We start from the raw sequence: 13,000 nt of genomic DNA, 5'->3' as shown, positions 1-13,000 counted from the left end.
AGAATTAAAGCATTAGAAAAATCGGCCATGAATTAAACATGATCTCATAAGTCTCATAAGCATTTATCAACCGCATATATCTAATTTAGTGTTTATTAATTTGATGCACTTAGTTCCTTTAGAAAATAAATTAAACGAATTACAAGATGATCTAATTGAAAAATTACTTGGCATGATACATGACGTAGTGTACATGTGTAGTTGATAAACTTAATGAATCTTTTCACTTTTATGAACTACATGTATTTGGGTCAAATATTGAGCTGAAAAGTAATCAAGGATTTTAATTATTCAAGGTAGCAATCGGATCATCGCCCATGCCACACATTAGTTTATTGTCTAAAAACTAGCTTTTGAGCCCGTTCAATGAACGGGCACTTATGTACGTAGTTGTTATTAAGTCGTCTTTTAAAGTGCTAGTTTTATTGAGGGTTTGCGATTTTAGTGCGAATATATGATTTATATACAGGTAAAATTTGAAAGTCGAAAAAATGTACTCCGTATACATTAGATGGTGAATTATTAGTGTTAAAGAGGAAAATGGAGTGGAAGAGGTTGAATGATCGAATGTATAAATTAAATGGTGAATTGATGTTGGGGTGATGATAAAGGTCGCAAGTTGCGACAACATTTAATTGTCGCAGTCTTATGTGTCGGAGTTTAATTGGTACATATAGGCGCCACGTAGGCTATGAGTCATCATAATATTTTTACTATCAAAACAAAAAATTTACTATGGAAATATGTAAATAAGGTAATCGGTATTAAAAAGAAATAAATTAGAAAATTAAGATTTTCTTACCTTTATTTTAAACATGTATAATAGGATATATAAACTAAATATTTTAGATTCTAATTTAAATCATGACACATAAGCATGTCATGTCATTATTGTGACACGGCTTAAAGGTCGCATGTTGCGACCTTTATCATTTTCGTTGATGTTGAATGAGCAAGTTAGAGTGAAAGAGTTGTTGAAACTGTAAAATAAGTACTTCGTATAACAACCACAAAAGGAAAAATTGGAAAAAAATAATTTATGAATGAAAGATGGAGGTGACACTTGTCATATAATAATCAATAAGATGAAGGTGACACTTGTCATATAATAATCAATGGTTATCCTTTTTAAATACTACTAGGTATAGATAGTTCTATATCTTGAATTCTTGATGAGTCGGAGTTTAATGTTCTAGGAGACAATGTTCTATAATCTGCAACTTGAGGGAGAATGATAGAGTAACCCTAAGGATTGGTAACCCTTTCAATATTGATTTTTGATTGGTTACAAATGCATTGAAAGTTTACATACAATACTTTCTCTCTCCAATTAATTATGGTTATATATTATTTTATGTTATATGTATCTTAGGGGTTGCCAACCCTTAGGATCAACCAAACATTTTCCCAACTTCGAGTTACATCGTAAATGCAATGGGGGCTAATATTTTTCTCTTTAAACCCTTGGATTCATTAACATTCTCTTTCTTTCAATCTCTCTCACAAGAGTTATTGTGTCATTATTCGGCCATAAGTTTTCTCATATCCCCAAGGACCATGACCTTAATTGCATATGTTTCCATTAACAGAAGGTTATGGATAATAATGTTCATTACTTATTTGAAGACTATAATAAAATTGGAAAAAAAACAGCTATGGAAATATTAATTTGTAACGGTTCAGCATTACTAATTAGAAATTAGAACAACATCAAACACTCCAAATTTAAACAAAATAAATAAATTATAATTTATATATTTGTCTTTGATGTAGAAAATCCCGTAAAAAGCAAGCAGACAACTAACTTAGACAGTATTCGATCTAAGGTTTTCTGTATGAATTTATAAAATATGAATAAAAAATAATATAATGTATTAAGTACTTGATAAAATAATTGAACAACATAGTCCCACAACTCTTGGGGCCTCACACCAACTTTTCTTAGTCATTGACAGATATAGTCATAAAACATAAATTATATATTTTTCTTAAACTTTTTTATGTTTTAATTATTTAATTTTTTCTAACATCTTTTTTTGTGGTTGGCTCCTTCTTCTTCCTTTAAATACCTCCATTTCCTCTACCATCATTTCGTTCCATATCAACCCAAAAGAAATACCTACATTCTCCCTCTTTCTTTCTCCTCTTTCAAGGAATAAATAAATAAAAATCCCTCCCCGATAAAATAAAAAAAAATATCCTTACCTATTTTCTTAGGAAAAAAATGGAAATAGAAGCAAATAATAAAAAAATAATAGCCAAAAAATTATGGAGTGTTCTTCGAATAGTGTTTATGATGGTAAAGAAAGGAATTTCAAAGAGCAAGTTAATCTTAGACCTAAACTTGTTGTTTAAGAGAGGTAATGAGTTAGCCGGTAAGGCTATTAATGGTCTTATAATCCATCACAACTCTCTTATTTGTAAGCCTAACAACCCTAACAACCACTTTTTTTCTCCTAATTATAAGACGGAGTACGAGTTTAGTTGTAGTAATAGCCCGGATTCGGGTCCTTTTCAGCTCATGATGGCTAACCAAAAGAGGTCGAAGTCCAAGCATGGTCACCGCGGGCACAACTACCATCTCGAGGACCCTACCACTATGGCGGCCGTCCAACGGGTCCTCGAGATGTTGAATGCCAATGAGGGGCCCACGGCCTCCCCATTGGGAACGGGGGTCACCGGGCAAGGGCAAGGACAATTTTCCTTGCCCGGATTTGGATATGGGAAAAGTCCGCTAGCTAGACAGTTAAGAGTAACGGATTCTCCTTTCCCGCTAAAATACGGGAAAGGGAATAAGGAAGAGGAAGAGGAGGATGTTAAGGTTAATAAGGCCGCGGATGAATTTATTAAAAAGTTTTATAGGAATTTGATGATGCAAAAATCATTGGAATCTCCTTGTCATATAGCTGCCCGTTGATGATGTAGGTTTATCCTAGTCCGTATCAATTAAGGGATGGTTTCTTAAGGAGTTATTTTTTTTTTGTTGAAAAATTGGGAAGGGCACACAGATCGGGGACTGCATCGCTGAAGGTTGTGTCATATCACTATATGATGATTATGTTGGATTATTTTTTAAAAGTTTATTAAGAAAAGGATATTACAAGATGATATATCGATCTTTAATGATTATAAGAAAATTATGTATAAGATATATCTTTAATTAGATCCATGATAATCCAATATATTTCTATATATGTTGTATATTTATTTGGGGTAGGTGTTTTGATTTTGTATTTTTGATTTTTTATTAAAGGGGAGTGGTTGGTTGCTATTCTTGTTAAGAAATATGGAGGGACCAAGAAATTGACAAGAACTTTATTTTTGGCCTTAGTTGTTTTTCTTTGTTCTCTTTTTTGGCCTTAGCTTAATTAGTTGTGATAAATCTCATTAGGCTAAGTTAACCTTAACATCAAAGGAGAGTCTGTCCATATATAATAAGTCTGATAGGATTTTATATTAAAATAGATTGGCACGTGATAGGTGAAACAGTCCACTAATTCTCTCCCTCTTTTCTTTTTCCATATGTGATAATGAGTTCCAACTCATGGGTTACTTAGTAAGTTGATATAATTATTTATTTAATTTTTCTTCAATTTTTATATTACATGAAGTAGTTTACAAGTTAACAATAAAAAAGATGAATGTGGTGGACTTTGCACTTTCTTCTCCTATAATTCATTTAAAGAAGTTGATAAAAGTTAGGTGTTATGAGTATGTATAGCAAAGGAAGCACAATTAGAATACAATTAAAATTATGGGGACATATTGATGATGTATGGTCGAATTTCATCTATGTCATTTATCTATTATATCTCTCTAAACTTATGTCTCTTAAATATTAACTAGAATTGAGCATCAATATAGACAAAGTGTCATAAATTAAGTTTTCGGTCTATTTGAGTGGATGGAAACTCAAATTAGCTCAAAGACTTAAAAATAGAAATGCATGATTATTGGACAGGGTAACGAATAATATAATATAGGGCTAGGAATAAGTTATTGTCTTTATTGCGCTTTAATTAGTCAGCCCAATTAACCCGCTTTAAATTGACTTTTTCATGATTAGACCTGTTTTTGACTCGCATCGACCTTAGTCCCCAATAACTGGACCTACTAACAAGTTATAAGGGAAATTGTTGAAAATCGAGATGAAACCCATGGAATCTTAATGCTTCAAAGTGATTTTTCCATGATCGGACCTGCTTTTGACCAGCACCAACCTTGACTCCCCACCCAATAACCGGACCTATTTACAAGTTACAAGGAAAAAGTTGAAAATTGAGTTGAACCCCATGGAATATTAATGTGTAATGTACATAGATTATCCTACATTGATCGAGTCATTGTCAGCCCATGAGGTTGGCAAGGCAGCTTATCACCAGCGACAAATTTATTCCGGTAGGAATATATATTCCCTCGTCAGCCCATATCGATCTACTCCACATTTTAAATTTATTTCGATATGGATAAATTTGTCGTTGGTGACCAGCGGCCTAACCAACCTCGTCAGCCCATATCGATCTATTCCACATTTTAAATTATTTAATAAGTGTTTCTTCTTATAGCTAGGACGATCTTCTAATATATTTCTTCTTAAACTTGTAAAGTAAAAATGAATAAAACTTTAATTAAAAACCAGATGAAAACGAAGAGTAGAAGAGTGAGTAGTAATCCGTGTGTCTTAAAGATGAGGAATATCGAAATTGTGTATGCTTTTAGAAGCTAGTGAGCTGGTAAATTTGGATTTATGAGACTTTTAAAGATCCTTGTCAATTCTTATGTTTGGGAGATTGGTTAATTTAGGGCTTTTTAAATTGTGGGTGTGGCCTCTAGCGCCTCTACGTCGCTATTCTAACTTTAACATTGTAAAATAAACAAAGGTCATATGCTGCCATGCATGAGGGGGGAAAGCACGAGGAAGTTGGAACCACTTTACATTTGTACTAGTACTAGTTTTTCTTTGCTTTACTAAAAAGCCACTTCAATTATCATTTGAGGGATTACACTAAGATACCACCATCCATCCATGATTTAATTTGTGTTATTTTTGGTTCATGAGAGGTACAAAATTTAGTAGATTCCAATTTGAAAACGACGGAGTAATGTACAATGACATGTTAGCATAATAACAACTTGTGTGAAGGCTAGGGGTGCATTCTGTTCACCTTAAAAAAATAAGTTTCGGGTCCAATAAGTTCAGATAAGTTCAGATAAGTTTAGATAAGTTCCAATAAGTTCCAATAAGCTCAGATAAGTTCAGATAAGTTCCAATAAGTTTCAATATTAATAATAATATTATTTTTTATTATTATTAATATTATATTTTTTATTATTTATATTAATAATAATAATAATTATTATTATTTATTATTATTATTATTTATTATTTATTATTTATTATTTATTATTTATTATTTATTATTTATTATTTATTATTTATTATTTATTATTAATTATTAATTATTTATTATTTATTATTTATTATTTATTATTTATTATTTATTATTTATTATTTATTATTTATTATTTATTATTTATTATTTATTATTTATTATTTATTATTTATTATTTATTATTTATTATTTATTATTTATTATTTATTATTAAAACTTGATATTTTGAAAATACATAATGAGATCAAAAAAAATGTTAATAAATTAATAAATTAATAAATTAATAAATTAATAAATTAATAAATTAATAAATTAATAAATTAATAAATTAATAAATTAATAAATTAATAAATTAATAAATTAATAAATTAATAAATTAATAAATTAATAAATTAATAAATTAATAAATAAAAAATAATAATAAAAAATAATAATAATAAATGTTAACTAATAACTAAAGAATAATTATTAATAATAACTAAATAACTATATAATAAATAAAAATAATAATCTGTAATTGATTACTCAATAATTAAAATAAAAGATAAATAATAATAATTCAAATTTAATAACTAATAACTAAATAATTAATAACTAATAATCCGTAACTAATTAATAAATAATAATAAATTATATTAATTATTAATAAATAATTAGTTATAAATAATAATAATAATAAGTAATATAATAATATAAATATAAATATAAATAATAAGTAATATAATAATATAATAATATAAATATAAATAATAAGTAATACAATAATATGAATAGTAATATTATTAATAATAATAATATAATAATAATAATAATTATTATTATTATTATTATTATTATTATTATATTAAATTGAATTGAATTAAACTGAATTAAACTGAACTGAATTTAATGCTCCTGAACTGAACTGAACTGAACTGAACGCTCCTGAACTGAACTGAACTGAACTGAACTGAACTGAATGCTCCTAAACTGAACTGAACTGAACTGAACTGCCAAATAAGTCATAAAACTGAAATTAAGCCAAAAAGAACAGGGCCTAAGGGTCGGCCAACCCGTCGATCCTCAGTCGATGCTTATTAGGATGTTAGAAGACAATGTACTCCGTATGTTGTAGTCTTGTAGCAAAATGGTTTTGCTACATAGTTTTAGAAATTGTAGCCAAGATTTAACTTCAAAATTTATTTACATTATTATTAACTTTTCTACCTCCAAATGATTCTCTATATATTTGTATCTCTTACCAACGGTCTTAGTCTTTTACGCTTCTTAGCTAAAGTTATATGCCCAATTCAAGTTGTTACCTTGGTTGTATTAGCCGGTTTGACTAACATATACTCCCCCCGTCCCGAAATACTCAACCCGGTTTGACCGGCACAGATTTTAACGGACTTGAATTGACTTATTTAATTTAATAGGTAGTAGTTGATAGTGGAGTATTATTTTAATGGAGTTAGTGGGAGGTGGGTTAAGAGGTGGGGTTGGGGGAGAGTAGGGGTTGAATTTTTAATTATTTTTTGTATGGAGTAGGGGGTAGGTGGATTAATAGGGGTGGAGTGAGAAATAATATAATATTGTTAGAATGTTTCCATTTTTAGAAACAGGTCAAGTATTAAGGGACGGCCCGATAAGAAAAACAGGTCAAGTATTCCGGGACGGAGGGAGTAGTATTAATGGGTTTGACTAAGTGGTTGCATTTAGATGTTTGTGTAAAAATATTTGGTAAATAACTATTAGTTATCGAAAATGATAAAGGTCGCAACATGCGACCTTAAAGCCGTGTCACAATGATGACATGGCATGCTTATGTGGCATGATTTAAAATGGAAACTAAAATATTTAACTTACATATCCTATTATACATATTTCATAAAAAGGTAGGAAAATCTTAATATTCTAATTTGTTTCCTTCCTTATATCGACTTCCTTATTTACATATTTTCATAGTAAAAATATTGAATTGATAGTAAAAATATTCTGATGACGCATAGTCTACGTGGCGCATATATGTACCAATTAAACTGCGACACGTAAGATTGCGACAACTAAATGTTGTCGCAACTTGCGACGTTTATCATCACCCATTAGTTATAAGTTGTTTCAGTTGTTTCAGTTGTAGAATAACTAATAAGCTTAAAGCCCTTTCATAAAGCTTCTCATATGAGCTTTTTCTAAAATTACTTTTTGGAGTCAGCTAGAAAGCTCTTTCAAACAACTTCTAATGAAACACCTAAAATAACTTCGATCTAATTAATAGACCCGATCATACCTGATTGCAAGAGAATAAACTCATAGAATTTGATTGATACTATTAACCTGATATAACTTAATTGTAACCGATTTGACTTTATTAAACCTGAAACCTTTTTTTTTAGATGAATAAAACGAACCATTGTATTGAAATGATGTATAAAATACGGGTCGCGATTCACCTGCGTATGCTCGATCACTCTTTTTATAGATAACACTAATTCCTTTACAGAGATCTAAGTCCCTTTACTACTGTGTATGTAGTTTAATTGTTAGGTAAAGTAAAATTGGAAGTCATGCATTCCAATTTCCAAGCATGCACATCAGCTTTGGCTTAAATCTTCTTTTTGCAAAGTTGTGTTGTCCTCTCATCTATCTTTTAACCTTTTAACCCAATTATTGTGCTTAATTTGTGTTTAAACAAATCCCACATGCTAATTGTGCTACTAAACTTCATTTCTAGCGGTTGTTGAGTTTTTTTTTCTAAAAAAAGTTCATATGATGTTTGTGTTAATTGTGTGGTGAATGGATTCCCAAGCTTTAAATGTAAAAGAGAATTGAATTTGGGTAAGTTAATAAACAATAGGGAATGTTGGTGCAAAATCAGAAAACGTTAGGAACGTGGGCCGAATACTTTTATGTATATGTGAAGTTGTGACGCGTTGAATAATACTTCATTCGTTCTTATTTACATGACATAATTGGGTTTATGACACTATTCACACAAGGTTCTTTGACTTCACTTTGTGATTTATATTTAAGAAAAAACATAGTCGTGTGGGGTCTTATTAGATTCGTCTCAATAAATATTTTTAAAATATCAACTTTTTATAATTTTTTCTTATTCATAATTAGAGATACTAATTTGAAATCATTCATGGGCAAATGTGCCTGAATAATTGTGTCATTTAAAAAAGAACAAAGGAAATATTATCTTAGAAGTAATATTCGTTCCGACTAACGTATAATCGAAAACGGTGTTGCCCCCATATTTATCACAATAATCCTCAAAATTTTACACTCAAGTACTCACATAAGGAGGATTATACAGGTCATAATATGCTCAGAAGTCAAAAATGTTGAGAGCTTCTTCTGGCAAAAGAAGAAGAAGAAGAAAGGTTTATGTGTGTTTTCAAAGCAACCCAAATTAACGTACTTTCAATGTTGTTAATTAGTTGACATATTTCTTTAGTCACGTTTGTCAATGCATATTTCTTTTTATCATTATTATCTTTAAATATGTAAAAAGGAAAAAAAAATATAAGATATACTGAAAATATATGTCGATCAAGGTGAAAATAACAAGATCTCACATGACTATTTTACCTTACGCATATATAACAATTTTTTTTTAATAGTAAAAGTAATTATTAATAAAATGTCATACTACATCTACAAAAGATATTTGAATGTAACAAATACATAACAAATCGAATCAAATAAAGCTTTCCTTTATCAAAACTACGCCGGTTGAGTAGATCTTGCACTGTGGTACATCTCTCGCACATATCGCTGGGATATCCAGCTTTTTCGGAGGGACAATCTAACGATTTGTTATTAGTCGTGAGGGCGGTTTTCTTCTGATTACATTCGACAAATTAACAACTTTTGCGATCCCGCATGATTTTCTACCAATGAACTAATTTCACGGTAATCCATTAGATCTGCGATCCTGGACAGTAGAAATTTTTAAAAAAAATTCTACCTCGAAGGGATGAGAAGAAAAACACTGTCTTTTGAGGGAGAAACGATCCTCGCAAACGAGGAAGTGTCATTGTAAACCTAAAAACAAACAACCAAAACAAAAGGAAAAGCACCCCCATAACCAAAGATAGGGGCTTTTCACCGGTTAAAACCGATGGAAGCCCCTTCAAAAATCAATAAGGGAGGCTAGGGTTTGAGATAAAGGAAACGGCTTACGCCTATATAACATAATCAGGTCAAAAGAGGGTGTATGAATAGTGATGAAATCAAACCATGTCAATTAAATAAGATTAGAGAAATATTTAATAATAGAAACGAAATTATAACCGAAAAGAGAATAGTGGAGAAAATTAACGAATGGCGAATCAAACGTTAGTTTCAAAAATCAAGTAACGGTTACAAAATCGTGTGAAATGGGCTGCAAAAATCAAACGTTATGTTATGTTATAAATTTCCAAACATTATGAATAATGTGCTTGATAATTCAGAACAAACTGATGTTAATGATGATCTAGAATCCTATGTGGTAGGGGGCCAAGGTATTTGACTTGTTCTTTTTTTTTTTCCGTTTATTTGTTCTGTTACTCTTGCCATTTGTTCTTTTAAGTTATAGCTTCCTCTCCCGTTCTTCCAACTTATTTTGAAGTTCTTCCACCTTCTTTTAATTTGTTGCTCTCGCAGTTTCTTCATTTATTCTTCAAGACTGTTTAACAAATGAAGATATGTTATGAAAAAAAAAAAACAAAAAAAACAAGTGCATAGTTCTCATTATGCACACTTTAAGAATTCCCTATTTCTCCTACTTTGTTCTTCTTTCATTTTGATTTTTCTATTTCGCAAATTCTATATATATACCTTCAAAATCTTAATCTTTGGTCATTTTAGAATTTAGAAATGCATTTTTGAGAGAGAAAGAGGAGAGGTTTTATTTTCTCTCAATAGAAGAGAGATTTTTAGAGAGAGCAAGAGTGAGATACATAGTGAAATACATTTTATCCTTCTTCTCTCCCTAATTTTTCTTCTCATTGCTTCTCGTTTGGTTAAAATTAGTGAATTAAGGAAAATACTAATTCAATTTGGCTAGTTTACAAAGCAAGAGAATCGCAGGAGAGCATGATATTTTTCGAGGATTGAGATCAGTTTTTGAAGATTTATTAAAAGATATTGATGCTGCTGATAAATGTTGATCAAGTGTTTAAGGTACGCTTCCTTGTTCTTTCCTCTAATGTTCTTTTCAAATTGTAATGTTCTTTTTTCATAACTTTACTTTTACCGTGTCATCAACATTTGTTCTTTTAAATCAACATAGTTTGTTCTTTTAAATCAACACCGATTGTTCTTTAAATTTTTAGAGAGTTCTTTTGATACTGTAATGATTATTTTTATAAAATCAATACACATTTTGAATTTAAAAAATAAATAAATTATGCTAATAGTATAAAAATAACTTTTAAAAGAACATATATATTTTTGACTCGTAACACAATTATTTTACTTTTTATTTATTAAAAGAACAAAAAAGATTTTAAAAAGAACATATTTACGTTTTTAAGTCCAAAGCCATTAAAACACAATTTATTAAAAGAATAAGCTACACTTGTAAACGAACATAGCAACATTGTAGATCTGGTTTTAAGTTCAACAACTTCATCACAGTCTCGTCTCTAATAAGAACACATAAAGCATAGGAAAAGAACAGTAATAAAAAACAAACATAGATCCAGTTTAAAGTTCTTCAAAATTTTGTCGTATCATTTTAATTAGAACATAAAATGGTTTGAAAGTAAAAAATAACACTTAAAAATGAACATAAATCTGATTCGAGGCATAAGAACAAAAATACTTAAAAAAAATATTAGATCTAGTTTTAAGCGCATCCAAAAATCGTCGTTTCGTCTATTTAATTAGAACATAAAGTCGTTTGAATAGAACGAATAACACTTAATAAAAGAACAAACATCTGATGCGTGGGATAAGAACAAAAATACTTGTAAATAAATATATATATCTAGTTATAAGTGTATCCAAATATCGTCGTTTTCGTCTTTTAAATTAGAACACTAAATGTTTTGAAAAGAACAAATACAACTAAGAAAAGAACATAGATTTGTTGTTCTTTTCGTCCCTTTCATTCTGTTCTTTTGTTTGATAAGGAAAAATAAAATGTCTTTTTTTTCATGTATTTTGTTCTTTTTCCGTTTATTTGTTGTCGTTTTTTTAATTTTCTTTTTCTTTTGATTTTGTTCTTTTTGTTTCATAAAAAAGTTGTTGTTGTACTTTTTTTAATGATTTTGTGTTCATTTTAACTTTTTATCCTTTTTAAAAAATTTTATAATATTATAGATACTTGATTTTTTTTATTTTTTTTTGTTGTATTTTTCACATTATGTTCTTTTTGAAAAATAGTTATTCTTTTAATAGTTTACCAGGAGAGAGAATATGTTCTTTTCATTTTTGTACATTTTCTTTGGAGTTTGAATATTAGTGTTCTTTTCGTTTACTCTATTATGTTCTTTCTGTGTTAGTTTATTACGTTTTTTTTTTTTTTTTTTTTTTCCGTTTTTGCATTATTTTGTTTTTTGCGTTTTGGTGTAGAGTGATCTATGTACACGTCCCTACACCATACGCGCGTTGTGTAAGTTAGGATCCCTCTCTTGTAAATCCGTCTCGTACAAGATTTTTTTCTTACGAGTTTGTTTTCTATCTTTAACTTATCAACGTATCACAAATCTACAAATATATATATATACTTCGTATTATATCCGATCTATGGCGGGGGGGGGGGGGGCTAGTTGCGAGGGTACGACCTTTTCAGAAATACGAAGTACGAAGTATTTAACCCCTAACTGTTGTACCCGGGTACATCCAGGTTTGGCAGTACCCCCATAAAACGATGTGCATGTATTGTTTGTTCTTTCTTGTTGTACTGTTTGTTCTTTCATGTTGTTTTTTTAAATTCATCATAAAATTGTTCATAACTGTTGTATTGTTTGTTCTTTCTTCTGGAATTTTATGTTCTTTTTTATATTGTTTGTTCTTTTATTTGTTTGTTCATAATAATCATCTGGTTAATGTTCATACTGAAATTGTTTATACTTTTCATTTTACTAGTTGTTGGATCGTGCGCTAGCGCACGATCCCCCAAGGTATACAAAATTATTTTTGTAAAAATGTTACTTAAAAGCTAGGAACTTACAATTTATGGTAAATGCTAGAAATGATATGTTAAAGTTCGATGTTGGATTTACATGTAACAGGAAATAGAAACCATATGCGTTTTAATTGATAGTTCAAAGGTACAATATATAAGAAATTATACCCAAATAAAATAATACATTTTGTATAGCAATGGAAGGGTGAAACCGTAAATGCTCTATTGTTAAGAATAAGACAAAATAAAACAAAGAAGAAAATGAAGGGCAAACACGTAAATGCACTATTGGGTGAATAGTAATCAAAGTATGAAGCTTTATAAGTGTTAGGATTTGTTCATACCTTTTGTATTCTTTGTGCTTTCTTGTTCTATTACTGAGCATATTTTAAACCCTCGTTCTTTCGTTTTAACCTATTTGTTTTCTTTGCATGCTCATCATTTTCAAATCATTAAATGTTCATTTTTAAATTAGTTGTGATCATCATATCAAATTACTTACTAT

General features: G+C 29.5%; 1 protein-coding gene across 1 annotated transcript; it reads left to right on the top strand.

Moving 5' to 3' along the window:
- The first annotated feature begins 2,085 nt into the window (after positions 1-2,085).
- Positions 2,086-3,203, top strand: LOC110788248 (uncharacterized). Its single transcript, XM_021992882.2, has one exon. It carries the CDS (start codon positions 2,225-2,227, stop codon positions 2,915-2,917), a length of 693 nt encoding a protein of 230 aa, XP_021848574.2. The 5' UTR covers positions 2,086-2,224; the 3' UTR covers positions 2,918-3,203.
- The last annotated feature ends 9,797 nt before the right edge of the window (positions 3,204-13,000 follow it).

The sequence above is a fragment of the Spinacia oleracea genome, chromosome 2 (genome assembly GCF_020520425.1).
Source record: "Spinacia oleracea cultivar Varoflay chromosome 2, BTI_SOV_V1, whole genome shotgun sequence".
NCBI classification, from domain to species: Eukaryota; Viridiplantae; Streptophyta; class Magnoliopsida; order Caryophyllales; family Amaranthaceae; genus Spinacia; species Spinacia oleracea.
This window is presented reverse-complemented; position numbering and strand designations above follow the sequence as displayed.

What these genes read in the sequence shown, in the direction of transcription:
- LOC110788248 (XM_021992882.2), top strand. Translation starts at nt 2,225, where the DNA reads ATGGAAATAGAAGCAAATAATAAAAAAATAATAGCCAAAAAATTATGG.